General features: G+C 43.0%; 1 protein-coding gene across 2 annotated transcripts; it reads left to right on the top strand.

Moving 5' to 3' along the window:
- The first annotated feature begins 410 nt into the window (after window positions 1-410).
- On the top strand, window positions 411-2,826 carry LOC139298715 (hippocalcin-like protein 4). 2 transcript variants are annotated; one of them, XM_070921443.1, is made up of 3 exons: window positions 411-572; window positions 2,299-2,514; window positions 2,629-2,826. In XM_070921443.1, the coding sequence occupies exons 1-3, from the start codon at window positions 411-413 to the stop codon at window positions 2,824-2,826; spliced, it is 576 nt and encodes a 191-aa protein (XP_070777544.1). The 2 variants fall into 2 exon arrangements, with proteins under 2 accessions (XP_070777544.1, XP_070777545.1); XM_070921444.1 differs by lacking the exon at window positions 2,299-2,514.
- The last annotated feature ends 7,929 nt before the right edge of the window (window positions 2,827-10,755 follow it).

The following is a 10,755-nucleotide window of genomic DNA, read 5'->3' on the forward strand; positions in this document are numbered from 1 at the left end:
TAATCTCAATGAAGATCTCACCCAGGAAAGTGTTTCATTGATATATCTAAAGTGGAAAGCTTGGACTACACTACGCTACCCTTATCTACCTTTGACCTAAGATATTCCAAATAGTAAATAAATAATGAATAATGAGAATATGTGTTGTGGTGCATATATACGTGTGTTAATGTTTTATACTGTATATTTTGACACATAAAGACGATGCAGCTGTCCTCTGTGTGCGTCTCTGTGCAGGTAATTCCTTGTTTGCACCTGTCCTCAGAGACCTGTGCTGTTGCAACAACACAGGGGCATTACTGCTGTTGCTGTTGTTTGTCTAGCACCTCCTCACCTGTGTGTTCACCCTCTCTCTCTCTCTCTCTCTCTCTCTCTCTCTCTGTCTTTCTCCCCCAGAGAGGTGAAGCATCATGGGGAAACACAACAGCAAGCTGGCTCCGGAGGTCCTGGATGACCTGACCAAGAACACCGAATTCAACGAGGCAGAGCTCAAGCAGTGGTACAAAGGCTTCCTCAAAGACTGTCCCTCTGGCATCCTCAACCTGGAGGAGTTCCAGCAGCTCTATGTTAAGGTGAGGGCGGGAGAGAGGCATGAAAAGTGACGTGAATCAAAGGAAGTGAAATCAGGGCAGTTGATTTTGCGGGTATACATAGGGCTGGGGTCTTTACAAATGGCTAACACAATGTTTTTCATAGCTATTTCCTGCAGTGCCTACAGTGAAAATTGTGCTCATGGTTCATTTTAGATGGCTGCTACTGTTGTTATAGAAAATGAAAAAAGATGCCCAGAACATTGTCGGGTTGAAGAAAAAGAAAGCCAACGTTGCCGTGAGTGACTAACTGTCCTATGTTCGGGGCATGGAGAGGAGGCGGAGCTTCTAATGCTGCCAGCGACTCTGTTGCTGCCTGAAACTCCCTCAGAACATTCTGGAGCCTTTGAGGTGGCACAGCGCCAGAGAGAGGCTGACTGATTTTTCATGGATGCACAGGGGTTCAAGTTATTTTTGACCAGTTTCGCAGTTATCCTCTCATTCACTCCCATTGAGTTCTGAAGTGCATAGAAAACCACTGTGGCTTGTACTTCAGGTATTAATCTGTCGGTGTGAACGAGAAACTAACTGTTGAAATTATCAAAGTTGTGTTATGATATCAGGCAGTAAACTGGCCCCAGATAAGCGTCAGAAAACAGATGGATGGATGGAAAGGAGGTTCCACCTGCATTAGGAGAACAGTTTCATTTTGTAAAACAAGAAGTCTTCAATTGCTGCACATCATCTCTAAAATGCTTCTTTCAACCAACAGCAAACATTCCCTGTGTTTGTTGGGACCCCTGCTGTCTGTCAAAACCCTGTTAAGCCAACAGAGAAACATAAGACAGTCTTGTTATTAATCCTAAAATGAAATACTAATCCTTAAACGCATGGGTGTTTTGTCAAACACTCCTACATACCTCGGGTCTCAGGAGCAAGTTATTTATATTCCACAGATCGAGCTAAAAATAGATATAACACTTCTGTGAGCTTTACAGGACATGTGACCCTAAAAAACCCCAAATAAGTCAAATGTCAAAAAATGTTCTTTTCAAAACGTATTGATGCCTTTAAAATTTATGTCTATACACACACATTGTTCTTCTATATACATGGACTACTGTAACTGCTCAATGACACTTAACCAAACACAGATTAGTCAGCACAGTGATCACAAATCGCACTCATGGTGTTATGGTCATGTAGTTACATATGTGCACACAGTGAGCTGCTAAGCTGGTAAGCTAACGTCCTCTTGGCCACCACCGTCATACTCCTGCTCCCATATCACAGAGAGTATCACATATAGACCATAAAATACATCAGTAAAACTACATCGTTAACATTTTTGGACATTTTGGTTCCCCAAATAATTCAGGTTCAAAAATGAGACACAATTTCACAAAATGAATACTTAAAATTAGAGCTAAAATGATGTTCAAATTGTGAGGAAATGCAGAAAATGAAAAGCTCCACTCTTTACTTTCAAACATGCAGTTGACACTGAGTGGTTAATACAAGGTCAAAACGCAATATACAGGTCATGATTATTTTATAGGGGTACTCTAGAGATTTAGTATTGCCCCTCAATAAAAAAAAGTCAAAATCAATGCAGCAGAGGTGGAGATATCCTGACGTTTAGTCCCTCATCAAACTCTGAAAACACTGGATCCTACATTGTCCATGATGCACCTCAATAGGGTCTTTCACGTGAAGTGAGGCACAATCATTTACGTCATCTTGTTTTTCTCATTTTGTCACTCTCCAGTTTTTCCCATATGGTGACGCCTCCAAGTTCGCCCAGCATGCGTTTCGGACATTTGACAAGAACGGCGACGGGACCATCGACTTCAGGGAGTTCATCTGCGCCCTGTCCATCACCTCCAGGGGCAGCTTCGAGCAGAAACTCAACTGGGCTTTCAACATGTATGACCTGGACGGGGATGGGAAGATCACGCGCATGGAGATGCTGGAGATCATCGAGGTACATGTTCGTGACGAGGGAGTGAATGCCTGAGAAGGTTTTATTCAGTATTATGAATTATTCTGTTATTTAAACATATATACAAACTTTTTTTCCTTTCCCCCCCCTCTGCAGGCCATCTACAAGATGGTGGGCACTGTGATCATGATGCGCATGAACGAGGACGGGCTGACCCCACAGCAGCGCGTGGACAAGATCTTCTCCAAGATGGACAAGGACCACAACGATGAGATCTCCCTGGAAGAGTTTAAAGAGGCGGCCAAGTCTGACCCCTCCATCGTCCTACTGCTGCAGTGTGACATGCAGAAGTAGAGAGAGGGATGGGCGGAGAGGCAGGGGGAGGGGAGGGTTAGGGACGGGGGAAGAGTTGAACTGAAACGAGAGAAAGAAGGAGGATGAGAGGACAGGAGGGCTGGGGGAACAAGGGGAGGGATTTAGTTTGGGGATGGGAAGGAGGAGGTAGGGCAGCTTTTCTCCTTCTTTTTGAGGCAGTGATGACTGGGAACGAGCCATGTTTGGAACACAGTGGAGCTCTGATTGATGCCATTCTTTTCCTCCAGACCGCCCCGCTGTGCAGTGCACTTCTGCAGCACTTCTCTTTCAGTCTAGCTGCGTGTCTTTGTAAATCCAATTTGATGATCTGTGTGAAAAGCGAAAAATTCCTCCAGCCCCCTTAAGAAATATTGCAGGGATTTACAAAGGCAGAGGTAGAGGTGTCGCTCACACTGTGACACTGTCAGCCTCTGTGCCCGGCAGGTGAGATTACAAGACTGCAGGGTGACCTCAGTGGAAAGGTCTGCAATTGCAAAGCAGGTTGCTTCCAATTGATGTAAGCATGTCTGCACCATCTCATGGTACCACTTCAGGAATAGTTTGACGATTTGGAGGTTTTCTTTCTGGGAGTTAGAAGAGAAGATTGATACCACTCTCATGTCTGTTGGTAAGCTTAGCTTAGCTTAGCATAAAGACTGGAAACGGGGAAACAGCTAGCCTGGCTCTGTTCAGGGGTAAAGAAATCTGCCTATTAGCATCTCTAAAACTCACTAATTGTTGTTGCTTAACCCGTACAAAGACTGCAGTGTAAAAAGCGACAAGTTGGGGGTTTGCAGAGGGTTTTGTGGAGTTTTGTGGCTGCCTGGCAAACTCAAGGTGATGACAAGACTTGAGGAAGTCACTGCCCCCCGGCCAAGAAACAGCCTGGCACATTACTCCTGGTATGACTGCAACTTGTTGTTTTTACACTTCTGATTTTTTTTTCTCCTTTGGACAGAGCCAGGCTTGCTGTTTCCCCCTGTTGCCAGTCTTTATGCTAAGCTAGGTTAATCAGCTTCATATTCACCATACACATGAGAGTGATATAGATCTTCTTCATCTAACTTCTTGTCAAGAAAGCAAATGTCAAACTTCTCCTTTAATGTCTTACTCTAGTGTAAACTCTGGCACCCATAGTGCACACCCAATGTTTGGACGCCATGCACCATAGGATAGTTTGAAGAAAAAGGAATGGCATTAAACCAACAAAGGGCCTGTTGTTTGGTCCACACGGTCCGTCTAGAGGTACAAGAGAGAAGCAAATGTGATGCTGATAGAGGGAGAATTGTGTAAATACCACAAGCTGTGTGTGACTTTGTGTTCTGGTGTATGTATGAATGTGAAATGTGTCTGTTGACATTTTACGATCACAAACACACTACATGAACCCAGATCAAACTGGGTGTGTTTGTGGGCAGTTGCATTCATTAGCACCTCAGCGGCCAAACGCGCAAGCAGTTACATGGCACTCAAGGAAAGCAGTTCCGATAGATTACAGCTCGCGCTTCACACGCTGAGTGTGTGGCAAGGCAGGTGATGAATGTCTCAGACGGCCGCCTCCAGCAGCATGGCGGAGCATACTGATGTGCTGCTCAGTGACTCTTGGCTGCCCCTAAAGCTTTCTCCACACATGCAACCCAAAATCAATATCCTATCAAAATGACCACGTGTTTTATTGAAAAGGGCATGTAATGAGGTTAGAATAAAGCTTTGTCCTCCACATAATGTAATCAGCGTTGACTTCTTCACTGTAAAGTAAAACCACGAGTTTGAGTTCAAAACTGGACCAACTCTGGAAAACATACAGAATAATATGAAGCATGATCTTGCTTCTCCAAGACGAGCAATTTGAGCAACAGAAAGAGCCACTAGGCCAGTGTGGAGTGGGGATAATCAGGACAGTAATTACAGGCCGTACGACAGAAACAGTATTTCTCGGAAAAGGCCAAACCTGCCTCCATGATTCACTGTTGTTTCACATGAAAAAGCTGAAATAGGCGTCTCTCCTCTTCCTCTCCCACTGTCCTGCCCTAACCCCCCCCCCCCCCCCCCCCCCCCTTTTGTCTTCTTCCTCCCTAAATGTCAGAGAGGAAGCGCTTTGATAATAGGTGGAGCGAGAGGAACTTTGCTGAACTCAGATCTAAAAATCAATTTAAAAAAAAGAGCAAAAGGTTGAGGAGGAAGCTTGAGAGCTGTGTGTTTGTACATGTGCTCACCTGCTGGAAAGTGCTAAAAGTGCTACCTGTACTTTAAATTCAAAGTAATTCCCAGTTTGTAGCGTATAATCACAACATCTACGTATTCCAGTGGATCAGCTTTAAAAATCACGGGGGACAAATGGTTGGCCACAGGAGTTTTCTAAACACTTGAAATATTGTCCTTTGTTCAACGTCTACATCTATGGTTGCTGGGACAACAGCTAGCTGGTTTGATCAAATGAGATTTAGCGTGTTAATTAGTGACTTAGAGGTGCTGGTAGCCAGATTTCTTAACCTTTGGACAGAGCCAGCCGTCTATGGCTAAAGTTACAGTACAACTGGTTAAATAATCATGTACTTTCAATTTTTAAAGCCCTAACGATGGCGCTATCTCCTTTCCCGTGTACTCTAGGAAAAAAGGAATTCGGAAAGGAGGCAGTGAAGCATATTTCCTTTGCGCTTGAGTATTTAGCACCTCCGTTAGCATTAACACAATTCAAGAAGTTGCTAGAGACTCCCAGGTCAGTTACCCCACTACTCTAAAAATACTTTTTACTGTATTTCATGAGTCTTGCATCAGGAATTCTGACTCATTGGGTCAGACCATTGCGTCATTTTCATCGTGGATTGCTCGAAAACGCTCACTCCGATTGGCTGCCATCTCCGCTCCCAGCAGTAAAAACATTTGACTTCTCTCCTGTCAGCAAGTTAGATTGTCTCCTCCTTCCCAGCCAGCCGATGAAGCCTCCCTGAAGCTGAAAGAAGGAGCCTCCTTTGTGCGATAATGTAATGATACAGCTACATGTACATTATGATACGACTGTAATCGTATTTATGAATATAAACAAATATAATATGTAAATGTAAATGTACCACTAGCGTAGACCTAATTTCATATGATGACACAGCTACTGTGTGTGTGTGTGTGTGTGTGTGTGTGTGTGTGTGTGTGTGTGTGAGAGAGAGAGTGATAGAGTGAGTAATAACTGTGAGTGCTTGTGGAAGCTCAGTGTGTGCTGTACGTCGGGACACTTTTGCGAGTGTTCCCATGTGTTTTGTATTTGTATCATTTGTGTAACAAGAGATGCCTCAGTCTAATTTAACTTTGTAAAGAATTTGGAGTGTAAACCGTCTCACCGAAGCACTGAGTATTATTACCCACACCTACACTTGCTTTTGTGGTCCGCTGGTATACAGTATGTACTGTCTCCGATATGGGACGTGTCGTTTCGTTTGCTGTAGCCTAATGTTGCAGTTCTACAAGTAATACTCACGCATATAGACGTTAGGTTTCACCAAATGGCAGAGTTGACGGGTCAGTAGCCAGCAGGGGGGGGGGGTCTTTCTGAGATGGAGGTTGTTGGCAGGAGCGGTCTGAGGTGTGAGGAGAGGGATGCCAGCGATTTAAAAAAGAAACTGTCCTGTGTCACAGTGTCACCCAGTGGATGGAGGTATAATGTCAACACAACACATTGTTTCTATGTAATGAACATGTCTCAAGATCAAAACTGACAGTGTTATATGATGTAAACAACCTGATTATGAGTGCAGAAATCTGAATGTGGAGTGAGATCATTTCACCTTTATTCAAAGTAAATTGGATATTTTTCTTTAGCTTGTTCCATGGATTTCATGACATTGCGACATCAGAAATAGAGACCAGTGAGACAAATTGAGGCTGAACCTTTTCAGAAATGAAATGAGCTTTTATGGAACGGAGGTCTCTTATGTGAAGGTGAAACTGAGCAGAGAACAGTGTGTGGAAGTAGAAAAACAAACAAAAGCCCTCGATGTGTTTGACATCTTGGCCACTTATGAATGAATCACAGTATTTAAAAAGCTGCACTCATAACATTTTTATTGTAACAATTTATGATTATCACCCAACTCTGCAGCGCCTCTCAGCTCAGTAGAGCTTTTTAGCGTCTTTTAGCTTGTTGTTTTGGTTTCGCAGCCCACATCACCGCTCTCATTTCACTGCAGGCAAACTGTCAGTGAGAAAGCTTTGATAAACCTGCTCAGCTACAAACAGCAAACAAAGTTAGCAGCTCGCTAGTCAACGTAGTGGAGCATTCAGCAGCTCTTTAAATAGACAATTCTGTGCTAAAACCTCAACTTTATAAGGTGATGATGTGTTTATTTTTGGCTTTTTCCGCAATGAATGCGGCTTTAATGCCCCTATACAGTATGTAGGATGTTAAAATGTCTTACTTTGGCGACTCCCAGTAATAGAATCAAAACATACTTTATTTGGATTGTCAGCCAGCATAAGATCAATTTGAAAGATGCTGTATATAATCATTAAACTGTGACACATAGCAATGTAATTGTAATTTTAGATTATCTCACTCCACTGGCAGATTTTTGTGCGCATTTTAAGAAAAACAAAGACGTAAGATTGAGGTTGACTACCAGAATGAAGGTCTTGCAAATTGTTTGCAGTGCACAAATAGTCACCCAGCCCCATGTGTTTTGTTGCCTCTTGTTGACTCACTTTATTATTGTCACAGGCTTGGTTAATCATCCTATTGTACGTTGAGCTGGATGTAGTAAAACAGTTTGATTAGAACAGATTGGCTCACAAAGTGGCTTCACAATGTGTTGATCTCCGCACTCCTCTGCTCATTAGATTGTGTCCATCCTAATTACCACCGGTTCAGAGCGAGACAGACGCCTTCCCTTTCCTCCCCAAGACTGCGGACACAAATATTTTTTTTGTTTTGTTGCTCTTATTCACTCTTCTTCTCATCAGATGTTATTCATGCAGTGTCCAATTCAAAACTGCTTTGGCAAAATTCAACATTTTACTCCGTAGATTTTATGTGCCAAAGATGGGATTGTGTCACGTGAGGAAACTGAGATATGATTGCTGTGTTTGTATCAGGTGGAGTTAAACAGGAGGGGATGCTGTATTGATCACATGTGATGCAGTTCATCAGCTGTCAGTCCTCAGAGACAGCTCTGGACAGACGCACTGTGCTGTGTGACATGAATATCAACGTGGATATTCTCTCTTTTTTTTTTTTGACGGGATCATTTGTGCTCGGTTGTGCAATATAATTCTGTTCTTCAACATTTCTCTATGATGTTCATGTAAATGTCTACTTGTCCTGTCTGATGATTTTTGCTTTTGTTTTCTTTTGGTTTTCAATATTGTTAGCCTCCTAGAACAAAGACAATGTAATTATTTTTGTTACATAGAATAAAACACATGGATGTCGAGAGCGACTGTTGTCGTCGTCTTGCCTTGGCTCGTGTGTTTCCTCCCATAGCATCTTCACACATTTAAACACTCTCTCTCTCTCACACACACACACAAACACACAACACTGAGCCAAGAGTATGAGTCACCGTCTAGCAATGACGTCACACTGCTGCAATGATGTCACCATTCATGCTGTTCTCATGGTAACCATGCTGAGTCCACAAGGAAGGGTGACATAAACACACACAAAACACACTCCAACACCTATATTACTACATATATTCAAACAAAAGCACACACACACACACACACACACACACACACACACACACACAGAGTTGTAATTCACAGTCAATTCACAGATGACCGCGAAAATGAATTTCGCCTCTGGGATCTGCGGACTCATTTACTCAGCTGAACGGAAATGGAGATATAATTGAACACAATGAAATGACTCATGAAGATTGAGCTTTGACTTTATGAATCAATATGGACATGTACTCCCCATGAGAGATGGAAACACTGGCAGAGATGTTTTGTGCTGAAAAATCAAACAAACTTCCTGTTTTCCAAATGCTTTGTTAAAGGACAATACCACTTTTATTAAGCTCTCATTTGTTTTAATGTGCTTTTTCCCGGTGACAAACGATTAGTCAATAGGAGACCAGCGAAACACTAAATGCTCACACAACACTGCCATTTAATAAAAGCATGATTTGGTTAGATAGAATAAAGCTTATACAACGATAACTCCTCCAGATTTTACTTTTCAGAGGTTATCACAGTTTTGGGTCTTTGCTTTCTGGTTTCACATCATTCCTCTGTTTAACCCGTGTAGGCTATAACCTTGTTTTCCATTGCCCCTCCTCCCGCCGCCCATCACGGATCAATCGGAATCTATTCTGAGCCTGAAGAGGAAAAAAAAACGAACATCACAAATGCGCCCACAGAGGCCGAGCAGCAGAGACCCAGTGAATCACACTGCAGCAATAGAGGTCATGCTGAAGAGGCGCAGTTTGCGGAGCGGCCACAGGATGGCGGTGTAAGCTCAGACCCACTCAACTCTGATGTCCTACCGTTGTGTCACTGACAAGACCATGCAAAGGTCAGTGGTTTAGTTCCCTCACAGCATTCTTGTGTCCGTGCAGAAGCAACCAGAGAAAGAGCAAAGGAAAGACACACAAACATGAATTATTAGGTGAAAAGAGGTTGACCGACATTGGCATTCAACTACAAAACAACGCATTTACCCACACTGAGTCACCATCACACTGGCCCATGACCAGACAGACGTATGTGGCTGCTAGGCAACTGTCCCCCACACTATGAATGTCCAGTGGATAAACATGCAAACCCTGTGTGGACGAGTGGAGAGTAATGAATGACGAGAGGACAGAAGAAAACTCCACCTCCCACTACTACTAGTGCTACTATTACCACCTCTACCTCCACAAACACCAGTGCTACTGATACTATAGATACTGTTACCCTAGTCCTACTCAACTCACCACTCACTGTGAGTCTTGTTGGTATCAACAATTACTGGATATCACAAAAGTTCATCATTCGGGGTCATTGCTGCTGGCCCAGATATATCTAGTGATGTGACCTGTGTGCAATGCTCAGATCACATGGTCAGACATTAAAGGGGCACTCCACTGAGCGCTAGTCTTGAGGAGTACTACTCAACCTGCGAACACCTGTTGCGTAATGTATTCTGTGGTTCTGGAGGAGCTTTCTAAAGTCTTGACTTGGGCTGAGACTAGAATCTAATAACAGAAAACCTGCGTCACAAATCAGGGCACAGAATTTAAAAGAAGGTGTTGAATTATGGGAAATGTAGGATCCATTGTTTTTGGAGCTGTCTTGGCATCTGCTGCTGCAATTCCGACTGTTCATTTGCCCAAATGTCTCATGCAAGCCCCCCAACTTTGTGGAAGTACAGTACTAAATGGAGCTGGAGCACTCCTTGAAATTGTGGTACAGAAAGAAAGAAATGAATCAAACAAAACATTCAAAAGTAATGCCACAAAAATACTAATAATTATATAAACTATATTATTTCAACTGCTTCTACTATTAATAAGAATCTTCTCCAACTAATACAATAAATAAAAGAGTGAATGATAAATGATGCACAGACTAATCAAACCAAGCAAGAAACTGGTGTGTTTTGCTGATTTCAGTCCAAAATGTGCTGCGACGATGACGAGTATGATTTAGAAATGAATCCTTAACTGCACTGGTAGGCAATGAAGTCAAGCCAATACCCGGATACAGTTAAGTGTCAAGGTTCTGGCCGCGGCGCTGTACTGTAGATAATACGAGACATGAAGGGACAAAAGCATGCATTTCCTGGTGATTAAAAGATAAATGAATCAGTCAAACCACCTTTGTGTTAAACATGACATTTGGCAGTTGCCAGCCCTGGCACTGTGCTGTATTCAACATGCACGAGGAAGGACACTAATGGCCCTGTGTTGAAATCGGTGTGCAACCTTGGTTTTAAATGAAGGTTACATCCAT

This window comes from Enoplosus armatus, chromosome 16 (genome assembly GCF_043641665.1).
Source record: "Enoplosus armatus isolate fEnoArm2 chromosome 16, fEnoArm2.hap1, whole genome shotgun sequence".
Lineage (NCBI taxonomy): Eukaryota > Metazoa > Chordata > Actinopteri > Centrarchiformes > Enoplosidae > Enoplosus > Enoplosus armatus.